Below are 12502 nucleotides of genomic sequence, written 5' to 3'. Positions count from 1 at the left end.
CGTTTATCCAATACCTCCATTAAAAGGTTTAACCAACCACAAAAAAATCACTTCCTTCTTATCTCTATTGTCAGTTCTTATTCCGTCTTTTCACTAATTTTCCCACTATCAAATTAATTCCTTTACTTGTGTGAATATTTAGATTTCCGCTAACACTCAATGTATCAGCTGTCTCATAAGGGTTAGCCCAAGTGCTCTCTTGTCACACAATTGACTATAGAGACTTCGATTACCGAATCCATACCGAATAAATTTGATGCTTTGTTACCTTCAAACAATCAAAGACTTTTAGAACACCACAATACGCGACAACCCTCTATCGAATAATATAGTCGAGCCTCTCGAATGTTTCCATATTGGAAGCACTCTTCAGAGGCTTTGTTTTAATTTGTTGCCGATTTGCAGAGGAGAAAATAATGCGGTTAAGCGATGGGATAAACGGCAAGAGAATGCGAGACAACGTGCCGCAAGCAGATAACAGTTATCGATGACTAATAAAAAGAAAATATTAGTTTATGACTCAATTTTGTAAACAAACAAGTGTAATTATTATTTAATTTCAATCTTTTAGGTAATTCAGTGCGCACCTATTTTTTATGACTAATTTCAACATTACCATGGAAGCGTATTGTCAAATTTTGCATTCAATTATAGACAGGGAAAGCAAAACACTTAACCCACTGATAACAACTCGATAACTAAGCGCTGATAACTATTTATCACAAAAATAAAATTGTCGAGTCAAGTTCGAAATTTAATGAACGATGTGATGTCTTACACGAGAAGAATTCCTCAGCATTGCGTTTTCATTATGTTCACCAGTTTTGTAATGTGCTCTTTTTTGTTCCTGTTTAGTTTTACTGACAGCATTGGAAACGTCAACAAAACTTTTCATATCGACACTCCTATTGACCTCGATGACGATACTGAGTAAGTTTATTTATTTGATTCAATTCCTATCACAAAATAAGTAGATTTGCAGAACCACGTTACTCCTGGCAGTGTCAAAACAACAAATGCGTAAAGTCCCTAACAGACGATGAACAAGTCTCTTTGGCCACATGCAACATGCTCTGCACGGAGCCTCCGTTGTGGCCCAAACCTGTGCGCCTCCAAGTAACAAACAAAGGCACTACAATTGTTAATCCCAGTAAAATTGGCATTCGATTAAACGCTCAAGGAGTTGCCCAGGTAATGTTAAGAGAATCTACAAGACTATTCCTACAAAGTTTGAAGTTGCTGAATCTTGGAAATACAAGTAGATCTGAAGAAGTCTTGGAAGTTAATTTAATAGTAGCTGATTCTAGTACGACGAAGCTTAGAATAAGTACCAATGAGAGCTATCACTTAGTGGTTGAGAAAAAAGACGTTCTCACAGCAACGATTTTTGCTCAGAACTTTTTTGGAGCCCGACATGGACTGGAAAGTCTGTCACAGTTAATATGGTTTGATGAAGTACTAGGAGAACTGAGAATACTTCATGATGTTGAAATTATAGACACACCCGCGTTTCCGCATCGAGGTGTGTCGATAGACACGGCTCGAAATTTTTTTCCTATCTCTTTAATAAAAAACGTGGTTGATGGCATGTCTATGACAAAACTCAACGTTTTGCATTTGCATCTTACTGACGCTGTTAGTTTTCCTGTGGTTTTACCCAGAGCAAACAAGTTGGCATTGTTTGGAGCCTACGGACCGGACATGATCTACACTCCTGAAGACATTAAGGACTTGGTGTCTTATTCATTGGTACGTGGAGTGAGAGTTCTCTTAGAGGTGGACGCACCGAGTCATGTCAATGCTGGATGGAACTTCAATCCCTCACAAAAGTACGTTATTTGTGGAGACGACGATATTTTTAACGGACATTTAAATCCAGATAATGACGGTGCTCTTAACGTTTTTCAAAATATCTATAGTGACTTGTTGGATTTGAGTGGAAATAATGAAATGTTTCATTTGGGTTCCGACGAGGTTAATTTGACTTGTTGGTCTAACACTAACGCTGCTAAGAAGACGCGATCATTAAGACAATTGTGGGCTGACTACACCAACAAAATGTTAGAAAGACTGAAAATTGCCAACGGTGGTGAGCTTCCAGAGTACGTCGTCCTGTGGTCAAGCCCTCTGACAGAAAACCCCGAACTCGACACTTTAAGCAAAAAAATTGTAGTCCAACACTGGTTAGGTGACCCATCTCGAATCCTCACCAAAGGCTACCGCGTCATCTACTCCACAGTAGGTCACTGGTACCTCGACTGCGGTTTCGGTCGTTGGAGACAAAGTATGAGAAACGGTGTCTGCGACCCTTACACCCCATGGCAGACTTTCTACGAGCACCGTCCTTGGAAAACTCACCAAGACCAAGTTCTCGGAGGAGAAGTCTGTCTCTGGAGTGAACAAGTTGAAGTTGATTCTCTCGAAACGCGAATTTGGCCCAGATCTGCAGCTTTTGCTGAAAGAGTGTGGTCGGATCCGGGCACTATGAATAATTACGATGTTTATACTAGACTCGTGTCTTTTGTGGAGAGGTTGAGATCGAGAGGATTGAAATCGGCGGCGATGTGGCCGAGGTGGTGCTCACAGAATCCCGGGAAATGTTAATAGGTTTCTAGTCTCACGGGAACTCATCTTCAGCATGCGGGCCCTTCCGTTTCCGCAAACGTGAAGTGCTGCACTCGTCGCGCTGTGTGGTGAGCGCCCAGCATAAACAAGCGGAGTGGTCCGTGAGTGGCTATTGTGGTATTGAGAGATTTTTTTATACAAGACCAAAATAAATCTAGACTCTGTTTAGACTAATATTATATATTATAATATATTAACTAATATTGTTGTTTTTCCTATCTAAATTCCTAAATTTTTAATAAATTTTTGATTCTTTTTTAAAAGAAAATTGAGACCGAGGGGTGTAATAGCGGTGTCGTTCCTTTCAAAACGTCAGAAATTGTCAGTGTCCTGTTTAATCCGACCGGCTACCGTAAAAGAACTCGCAGCAAAAGATTTTGTAAAAGATTGAGTCCGGCTTTTGTGCATGTAATGTCAGGTAAGTAAGGCTAGAAAAGCCATCGCTAATGAGCATTGTGCTGTTAGCAAACAAGAGGCGGTGTTTCTGATCTTGGGGACAAAGAAGTACAGATCTGTGTTAACTTTGAATATGTTGACAAATTGGTGGACCGAAATCTCTTCGTAAAAATAAAAAGCTCACACGCTTTCCGACCACTTAATATTGTGGTTGCACCCCTACTTAAAAAATGGATGTCATAATCATATGACAGGCGAAGGGCGGTAAGACCAACAATAATTTGAATAATTATTGAATGTCAACCACCGCTTAGTTGTTACATAATCCCTATCGGGGGATAATATTTAAGAGGGGCTTGTGATGGACAGTGACATGCGTAAGGTCTTCAAACGCATCTGTTAATGGTATAAATCATAAAACAGAATTTTGATTGATATTTTTACAAAGGGGTAATGCTTTTATGTTGTCATTTATAAAAAAATAGCCACAAAATATGAGGAATGACAAATGAAAAAAAGAGTCATAAGTAGATTATTTTAATATATTTATTGTCTCATAAAACAGCATTTGGAAAATCGAAGAATGTGTGAAAATAATACAGTTATTGTATTTTTCCATCTGTTAATAAAGTCATAATAAAACTTATTCTACATATTTATGTACAAACAATAGATCTAAGAAACTCGTCTCTTAAACAACTATATACATCACAGTGCGTTGACTAATCCTAAAATATTGCAAAACTAACTAAAAACGCCGCCCAACGTCACGCATTATTATTTCCCAAAAATTGATTTTTATACATATTGGAAATAATTGCAACAATCGGAGTGTCTCTAATAACTTTTTTAAAGAAAAGCTCTTCAATTGTGCTCGCGGAAACGCTTCGAAACGTGGAACTCACTAACAGGAGAATTTTCCCAAACCTCAGTGGCTGTTTCGGGTAAGCGGTGGAAACGTACTTGTTTAACCTCATTTGTGCATCATCTTGTACAAGATTAATCTTCGCGCTATCCGTCGTCGATTTTTCCTGATTGGAAGAGGTCGGTTTATCAAAAGAAGTCTTGAAAAGAACAATGGCGCGCAAACAGGCGTATTCTTGCGGATCGAGTTGGAATTGATGGATTTTTTTCAACGTGTCTTGGAACTCGGAGACTTCTTTCAGGAACTTTTCTCGTCTGTCTGGATCTTGTTGGAAGACGTCGGAAGTTTGAAGCAGTACCCCAAAGTCAGTGAGTGGTAAAAACTGAGCTGTTCCCAGGATAAACAGGTCTAGCCAACTTTCTTCAAGAAGAAGAAGTTGGTCAGAGATGGGTAAAGACGTGAAAACTGGGATGCTTCTAACCCACTGGACGTTAACGAAGAGGAGTTGAGCGGCGGATTCGCAGATTGCTGACGGGTTTAGCATCGGAGGAGTGAAGAATGGAGGCAGAGGCAACGGCGGCATCTAAAATTAAAGTTTTATTAAAAATTAATAATTTAAAAATAGCTAAACCAACCTGTGGAAGCGGCAGATAGTTATTGCACATAAACCCAGCTGGAGGAAGTAAGGGCATTGGCGGCGAGTCAATCATGCTTGAATTGCCTTCATATTTGGGAACGCTGAGGTTGAGGACGTTCCCTGGCGGCGTCACTATTACCCTGCCCTCATTGTAGTAGTTCATTTGTTGTCTTCTTAGCGTAGAATTTCTGGGTCCCCGTTCGTGTTGCACCGCTGAAACAACAAAATATCCCTTAAAATCACCCCTTAAAGTAGGCATATTAAGCGTTAAAACAACAATCAAGCACATGCGATTTCATTTATGTTTTTCCACCTGGTGCTAGCTAAGCCAAAAGTTCGATTCAAGAGGTTTTTAATTCTTCAAGTAACTTCTTAGAGTGTCCTCAAGTCGATGGCTTTTGACTAATCAAATACGCAAAGTAATTAAGATAAACAATTATTCGACTTACCGTCTTTGTTCATTCCGACGTTCTGACATTTTCTTAAGCGGCAAGCCCGGCATTGATTCCGATGGGTTTTATCAATGATGCAAGAACCTTCTTCTTTTGCTTTACAGACATATTGACGGTTTCTTCGGATGGAACGCTTGAAGAAACCAGCACAACCGTCGCAAGCGAATATGTTGTAATGTTTGCCAGATGAGAAGTCGCCGCAGACTTTACAGGGAATGTCAAGAATTCGACCTAGAATCAAATGAATAGTTGAATAATAATAATCAGAGGTAGAGAGTGCGGCTTTGAGGGTATGGTGTCAAATACCGGAAGTTTGGGTGATGGAAGTGAAATGAGCAGTTTCCTTTATAGCTATCATAAACTGTAATTTGGGGATGAGGGTGACACAATACGCAATATTTTACTTTGGCAATTATTGCAAGAGTTGAAACACTTTTGAAAGGCCTACATTTTTGTAAATTTTACGGAATTAAAAATAACAAATATAAAATCCGTCGGATATTGTCCCTGCGTTAATACATTTTAAATAATAAATTATTTATAAAACTGTAATAAATGAGTTTTTTCAATTAATTTTGTTTCTGCTCAAAAGGGTTGCGTTAGCGACGCTTCCAATCTGTTTACTTTACGATGCTTTCTTTAAAATTTACAACAAGTTTTGTTTTGATGTCTCACTTTACCTAATTAAAAAAAAATTATAAGAACAGAACATTAAGCAAACCCGAAATTTGATTTGAAATAAAAAACTAAAACATTACAATTGTTAAGGAAAAAACGCTATAATTTTGAAGCTTCCTTTAAAAAAAAAATTCTTTGATTTTGAAGCTCTTTCTATTTATTTTAATAGTTTTATTAACAGTTTTTTTAACCGACGACATAGAGAATAAGGCTTACAATAATTCAGAGATGAGCTAAAAAGGAACAAATAAATTTAAGCTCTCAACATTCCAATTTAAAACAATGTTGGCTCCAGACGATTTACAGAGAATTAAAATAAAATGCATCCTAATCATTTTCAAAATAATACTTATTAACAGTTATCTTACATCATCAGCCCCCAAAAAATTGCAAAACAATTTTTTAAACTTACTCGAAGACGATGGAGATTGAGCTTTCAATTGCATCCTATGCGGTTCTAGATGATGCACCATTGCATTTTCTGTGCTCTGCATTTCACTCATCATTTTATCAGTTTAACACCCACAAATTTTAGAAAAAGTCTGCAAACAACAACCGCCGTCAATACACTGACGTTGTCAACAGATAACTCCAAGAGACTTTCGAAGCTTTTTCCTCACCCTTTGGATGATTTACCGACATGAATGAATCCCTTTTTGACTTGCCAACGTTTGTATGACTCGGATTGGTCGAAAGTGTCCCTACTCTACCAAGGGAGATCTTAAGCCCTACCCTCTTCCGTTTGCCAACGACCCTTACCTTACTAGAGTAGTATGAAGGGGCGGGAGCATCAAAATTGACGAGATGACGAGTGAAAAGGACTGCGAAGGATTTTGTGACGGAATTTTTTTTTTTTAGTTTTTTCTTATTTTTTTTGTTTCCGGCGACTTACTTATCTAATCGTTTTAATTCGATGCGAATCTATGTCTTATACGATAGAGGTCGCTGTGTAGACAAAAATTTGCCATGTCATTTTGATACAAAAATATTTACATTGTTTGTCACAAAATTTTGATAACTAGTGAAATTCATGTCTAGGACTTAAGTAATGTCTTATCTAAAACTAGGAGTAAACAAAAAGGTTAAAAATCAAATAACTATACACAAACACAGACAGACATGCACGAAGAGAAATAAAACATAAAATTTGAAGATGAATAATTAGTTCAAAGTACATATCAATAGTTCTGAAAAATATTCCAAAAACTAAACTCTATATTTTATTTTTTAAAATAATAAGTAAAAAGGTACTTACTTGGAGTTAAATTTTGCCCTAGCATAGTCATTCTTAACTTTCTCACACAAAGTACAAAGTCATGCTAGTGCAATCTGATTTTTCTGGCTTATCTATGAGAACTTGACTTTATTATCAGTACCTAAAAACTTTAAAATTAACTCGCACGAAATTATTTCATCATCTAGATTTGAAGATATTATATTATCACAATTCTGTCACGTATGTAGTTTGACGCCACGTTTTTCCTCAAATTAGATGGTATCGATTTTTTTTACGTCTAATATCAATTTAACTAATTTTAGAATGTTGCGATGGTAAAATAGAAAACAATCTAAAGTGAATAAATTATATTCAATTAAATTAAGTGTCTCCAAAAATAAATATTTACGCATAGAAATTTTATGTTACTACAATCAAAAACACTTTTATATTATAACATTTTTGCCTATAAGTTTGAAGCAAAAATGCATGCGGTCACTCTGTCATTTCTTTGAGATATTTTTACTGATCCCGCTGTTTACTTATTAATATGGTATACCCAGATTTTTCACAAAAGGTTTAGACTCTTCTAAGTCAAAAAAAAAAAATTGTTTTTGCGCTCTGAATTCTCAAATATGCAAAATTAAAAACTCAAAGATCAATGATCATGTTTATCAGAATTGTTCAGCTCTCAACAGTTTTCTATTGTTATCACATCTGTGACTGTATGATTAATTTTTTTATCTCCAGATATATCTAACAGGAAATAACTTTTTCTCGATATTTATCTTCCAGAAGTATTTTAAATCAATCATATTTTCCGATGATGAGCCACCCCCTTTTCTGCTAGGTGAGTAACGTCAATACCAAAATATTTTTAATAAAGAGCAATAACATGTGCAGAGAGTATTAGGGGTCCGATATGATATTCTGAATATTAATAACCGAATTCCGTACGCGTTTTCATTGCACCCCTTGAACTAAATCAACCAGATGATTAAATTATTCGCCAAATATGAAGAGTAAACTTTCTACGATACGACATGCTTAAGGATTTTTTTGATGAGTTCATACACATACGCGATATTAAATTGAAATTTTTCTGAAAATATTAATACTAAAGCGATGTGGAAAATCAGTTTGGGCAATAATTCACGGATGGGTGTATGAAAGCACACCTGGACTCGTTTTGATGATATTGATGATGGTGCGTGGGACCCGGAATCGGGTTGCATGTAATAAGGGTGGAAGTGATGCCATGTGGTCCAGAGAAATGCCGGAAATTGTACCTGTGGAGTGTTTTCCACTTGTTGGAAAAAAAGAACACTATCAAATTGATTTAGAAAAAAACTTTTTTATCCCTGACTATCTATTGCGAAAGTGCAGGTGCTGGGAACGCTGTATCCAAGTGCTGCACTTCATAATTGCACGTAATAGATGTCCAGCTATGAGCTCACATTCCCACGCATCCCCAGATTGGGTTTAATTGGGAAAGCATCCCCCAAAATGACAATATGCTAACTAAGGGTGTGTGGCGTCGCATATGTTACCTGCGGACGCTCCATCCTCGCTAATCAGGGATGCTCGGCGTCATTTGTTTCATTGATCCGTGGGAATGTACTTGATGACACATATCACCTAGTAAAAAATGATTAGCGACTTCACCCTCGTTCATCAACCCCTTATTACAGATAACAGGAACCGATAAAATCGCGTATCAATTATCTAATGGTTTGTTTGCGGCTGTTTGAGAGACAGTTGGAGGATGAGAACAATGTGATATACCGAGCCATCAGCTAATCTTCAACATTGTGTGCAGATCGGAGTGGTCATTGTCTGCGGTTGCAGCCGGCACTGATCCTGGTAGATGTCATCTCATTACCTTTTCAGCTTGGTTGTTCGCCAATAAGCCATGATTTATCCTAAAGCAAAGGGAAAAAGTATTCATTTTCAATCGCTCTTTTCCTTCATTGCTACCATTTCCAGGAACTGCACAAATATCAGAATGAACTCTTGCTAGATTAGTGAATGGGATTAGCTTTTCTTCGAAGTCAGAGGTCATTCATTTCATACCTACAGTGGCGAAACAGGTCAAAAACTATGCTAGCGGCGGTATTTCTTTGATCTTCGGTAATCTTGTTATCACTTCAGAAAGTGCCAGAGGTGAAATTCGAATGACCGGACGCAAGTTGTTGGGTTATAAATATTAAGGGTTGCAAAGCAGCTTAGCGAATTTAGATTAGAATGGCGGAAGGATGAATGGTTGAGGTTTCGGAAAATAACAATGAATAAGCAAATTTAAAATTTTAATGAGTCTCACTACAGGTTTGGGTTGAGAATTTTACCCAAATCCTCTTGATTTACAATCTCCAATATGCGTAAAAAAAAATTGACTGACGCCAAAACTTTTCTGTTTGGCATTTTTGTATCATATTGTAATGGACGGTATTTTTAAACAAGCTATTTATAGAAAGATCTATAATCTCGTAAGATTTAGCTAATCCATAAGAAGTCGAATTTTAATCCACAGCTTCCTGAACAAGCTAAATATTTTTGCGTGGGAACACATTATAAACTTCTTTAAATTTAATCATAACCTCTTTGCGGCCGCCCATTCTCCTTGAAGTGCCCCAAAGAAGTTCCCTTCCATTTAATAAAACTCGAGATATATGATTAAATGCAGAAGGGTTTTGCTTCTTGACATGGCGTTGATGTCTCTCACAATACCAACGACAATCAGATTATCGTTCAAACAAACGGGCTCATGTTTAAAAAAAATAACCAGCTCTAAATACACAGACTAAATAGTAAACAGGTTCATGAGACAACCTTTAGATAAGTGAGTGATAAAACGAAACAATAAATTTAATCTAACCTTGCCTAAATACTGATCTTTGGCAATAGCAAAAAGTTTCAAGTTCGCTTTATAAATTTGCGCTGGAAACCTTTTTAAACAGTTCGCTTAGGTGCTAGGTAGGGACTTTTAGAAAATAATCCGGTATTTTGGTCGCAAAGGCACAAAGGCAGAGCGTTTTAACAACGAACCGACATGCGGCGGCCATTTTTGCCGCTTGCAGGGGTGCCCAAAACGGAATTGCATACATGGACGAAATCAAAGCGACCATCATAATAAATACCCAAAGTTTTTGCCGCTGTGGTGCTTTTAAAGCATCATTTTAGTTCATTTCCAATAAAAACAAAAAAGTAGAACAATTAATTATTGATTTGAAAAAAATTCAAACGTAGACTTAGAAATTTGTGTTTGATTTTTAAGGACTTATGTACTCAAGTGATTTTTCCAATTTAAAACGATTCCATTTCCGCTGATTTTGGGCACCCCTCGTGGTGCAATAAGCATATGTGCATCATCGAAGCGAAATTATCCCTAAGCCAAAATGCTGCATCCCTTCGGTGTTGTGTGCAGGGCCGGCTTCGTCCCATTGTCCCGAATCAGCCAACCAGCAAATGAGGATAACTAGAGTTAGGTCAATTCTTTAGAAATGAATTTCGAAGCAATCGCGCATCCACTATCCAGGTGTGCGTTCTTCTTTACCACGTCGATGACTTTATCAGGATTAATTAGAATTAAATGTAAGTCTGAAGATAGCAGTGATGGGAATTTTTGCCCGGAAACGACGTAATATGACGCAGGACTGAAATCCAACGACTTTTTTCTTGGAGGTGCCTGGCAAAAACTCTCGGTGTCATATAGCATGTAATAAACTTTCAGGGAAGTTAAAAGACTTGTCTGTAATAAAAAGGTAATCGGATGGGACTATCAGGTGGAGAACGCCCATAAGAACATAACCGTTGAACTTGGTAAAGAAGAACAAAAGCTCGAGAGCTTTTAGATGCTTGAATAGAAATTGTTCAGTGCACAGGTGAGGCGGACCAGACTTCAGCGCTTTGACGTCGCATCCGGAACGACCGACCACTTGGATGCGAGACAAACCATAGGAAATAAATTCAAAACTTTATTTTGTTTAATAGAAAATTAATCGAAAAAACTTGTTGGAGAGACAGCAAGCACAGGTAAAAGCTTGTAATTTGCCGATAATTAGGGTCTCACTTCTGTCGGAAGTGCACCCTTAAACTCTGAATAACCTTCAGGTACACAATAGTCGACAGACCAAAACGGGGACAATTTGTTTGACATAAAATGACAAATCGCCCACAATAAGTCTCCGATAAAGCCTTATGAACTTATGAATGGAAATATTTACTCGTTTCTTGCTGATGGACGTGGAATGTGTCCGATTTTACGCTTGACAAAATAGGAGTTCGACTTTTCATTCAGTCTCGAGTGTTTACCACGAGGTCGACAAATTGCTTCATTTTTTCTCTCTATATAAAAATGTCTTCGGACAGGTAATACAATTCTATTGAAAGCTGCATGGACAAAAGGTGATAAAATCTTGACTACCAGCATCTTAGGTGTACTTTGAACTTTTACAATGGTGGATGTGCGTGCTTGTATGAAGTTGTCCCATGGGAGATAGTGTCATCTGTCGCTTTAGGGGGTTCATTTGCCCCGATGTTGACTGCGTGATTTCGTAGTCACAGCCCCTATTTAGAGCAAAATATTCAATTTTAAGAGACTTCACTGGTAACTATGCCCCAGGCTGTAACTTGACCTTTAGTTTCCATCCAATTATTTTTCGTACCTTTTGCAACCCCCGAACACTTTGACTTCGCTTTGGAGGGAAGTCTTAAGTCATATTGTTCTCATCCCGTCAAGCAGGTCATACATCATACATACCTCTCCATCTTCCTCTATTATTTAAACTAAAAGTAAGACGATACTCGCCACCGGTGTACTTTTACATCGTCATTCACTATTGTGTCTTTTGTGCTACCTTCTGTGAACTCTGATTTTTCGTCGTCTTACAACTATTCTGACGCAGATAACATCGACTTGTCGTTGACATGTACGCTGAAGAAATAATTGATAGCACTAAAAAGAGCAATCGTTTTGTAAAAGGGAACAATAAATCGGACCTCGTGTAATTTAAGCCCTATATTGTACTTGCAAGTATGAGGGCGTTACAGTCCTCCTGTTACAGGCTTTATGTTGAGCGATTAAATTAGGATTGTTTTCGTGAATTTCATGAGTTAACTCTGTCGTCAGATGACAGTTCTTGAGCGATAACTATCTGAGGTGAAGACTTTTGAAGGTGACGATATTGCAAGGTTGAGATCGTGGGAGATAAGATCTTAACAATAGAAGAAAAAACGAATGTTTTGCTCAAGAGATTTTTAGTTAGTTGTTTTCTTGTTTCATTGAGATTTTTACAACAACCTTGGCTTAACTTTGCTAAACAACTGCAATTGCTAATTTGCAAATTTCGACTTGTAAAATCTAAGAACTATTTCTTATATAAAAAATCGCGAGAAAAACGATGGCGCAAACCGCATCTTATTATCTGTAATAGTTTCCGAGATATCGAATGATTTTAAATCATCAAATTCTTTTAATTTTAATCGCATTTTTTTTTCAGAAATTGAAAATCGCTTTTTGCTAAAATTAAAGTGTTTTAAATACTAGAAAATGCTTAATTTTTGTAATATCGGTTGTGGGTTGCCTGTTGTAATACTTTATGAATCGTGTGGAGCTGCTGCAGAGACATTAGTTG

General features: G+C 37.3%; 2 protein-coding genes across 3 annotated transcripts; one reads left to right on the top strand and one right to left on the bottom strand.

The window, feature by feature from the left end:
* Positions 1–737: 737 nt before the first annotated feature.
* Positions 738–2799, top strand: LOC148172867 (putative beta-hexosaminidase fdl). Its single transcript, XM_088038973.1, has 2 exons — positions 738–930; positions 975–2799. The coding sequence occupies exons 1-2, from the start codon at positions 758–760 to the stop codon at positions 2602–2604; spliced, it is 1803 nt and encodes a 600-aa protein (XP_087895099.1). The 5' UTR covers positions 738–757; the 3' UTR covers positions 2605–2799.
* Positions 2800–3553: 754 nt separating this feature from the next.
* On the bottom strand, positions 3554–8646 carry tll (nuclear receptor subfamily 2 group E member tailless). 2 transcript variants are annotated; one of them, XM_088038721.1, is made up of 4 exons: positions 6909–8646; positions 4973–5206; positions 4522–4736; positions 3554–4469 (listed from the first exon to the last, which is right to left on the bottom strand). In XM_088038721.1, the coding sequence occupies exons 1-4, from the start codon at positions 6937–6939 to the stop codon at positions 3789–3791; spliced, it is 1161 nt and encodes a 386-aa protein (XP_087894847.1). In that variant the 5' UTR covers positions 6940–8646; the 3' UTR covers positions 3554–3788. The 2 variants fall into 2 exon arrangements, with proteins under 2 accessions (XP_087894847.1, XP_087894846.1); XM_088038720.1 differs by lacking the exon at positions 6909–8646 and adding an exon at positions 6066–6277.
* Between the last annotated feature and the right edge of the window lie 3856 nt (positions 8647–12502).

Source organism: Gnatocerus cornutus, chromosome 6 (genome assembly GCF_029298725.1).
Source record: "Gnatocerus cornutus isolate USDA-ARS CGAHR chromosome 6, icGnaCorn1.1, whole genome shotgun sequence".
Taxonomy (NCBI): domain Eukaryota; kingdom Metazoa; phylum Arthropoda; class Insecta; order Coleoptera; family Tenebrionidae; genus Gnatocerus; species Gnatocerus cornutus.
Note: the sequence above shows the minus strand (reverse complement) of the source record. Positions and strands in the feature narration are given on the sequence as shown.

Bases quoted from the DNA above. Each gene is read 5' to 3' on its own strand.
- LOC148172867 (XM_088038973.1), top strand. From the start codon at position 758: ATGAACGATGTGATGTCTTACACGAGAAGAATTCCTCAGCATTGCGTT. The intron at 931-974 runs GTAAGTTTATTT...CAAAATAAGTAG, and splicing joins GACCTCGATGACGATACTGA to ATTTGCAGAACCACGTTACT.
- tll (XM_088038720.1), bottom strand. From the start codon at position 6,159: ATGATGAGTGAAATGCAGAGCACAGAAAATGCAATGGTGCATCATCTA. The intron at 5,207-6,065 runs GTAAGTTTAAAA...ATTTGATTCTAG, and splicing joins TCAATCTCCATCGTCTTCGA to GTCGAATTCTTGACATTCCC. The intron at 4,470-4,521 runs GTTGGTTTAGCT...CTTTAATTTTAG, and splicing joins ACTATCTGCCGCTTCCACAG to ATGCCGCCGTTGCCTCTGCC.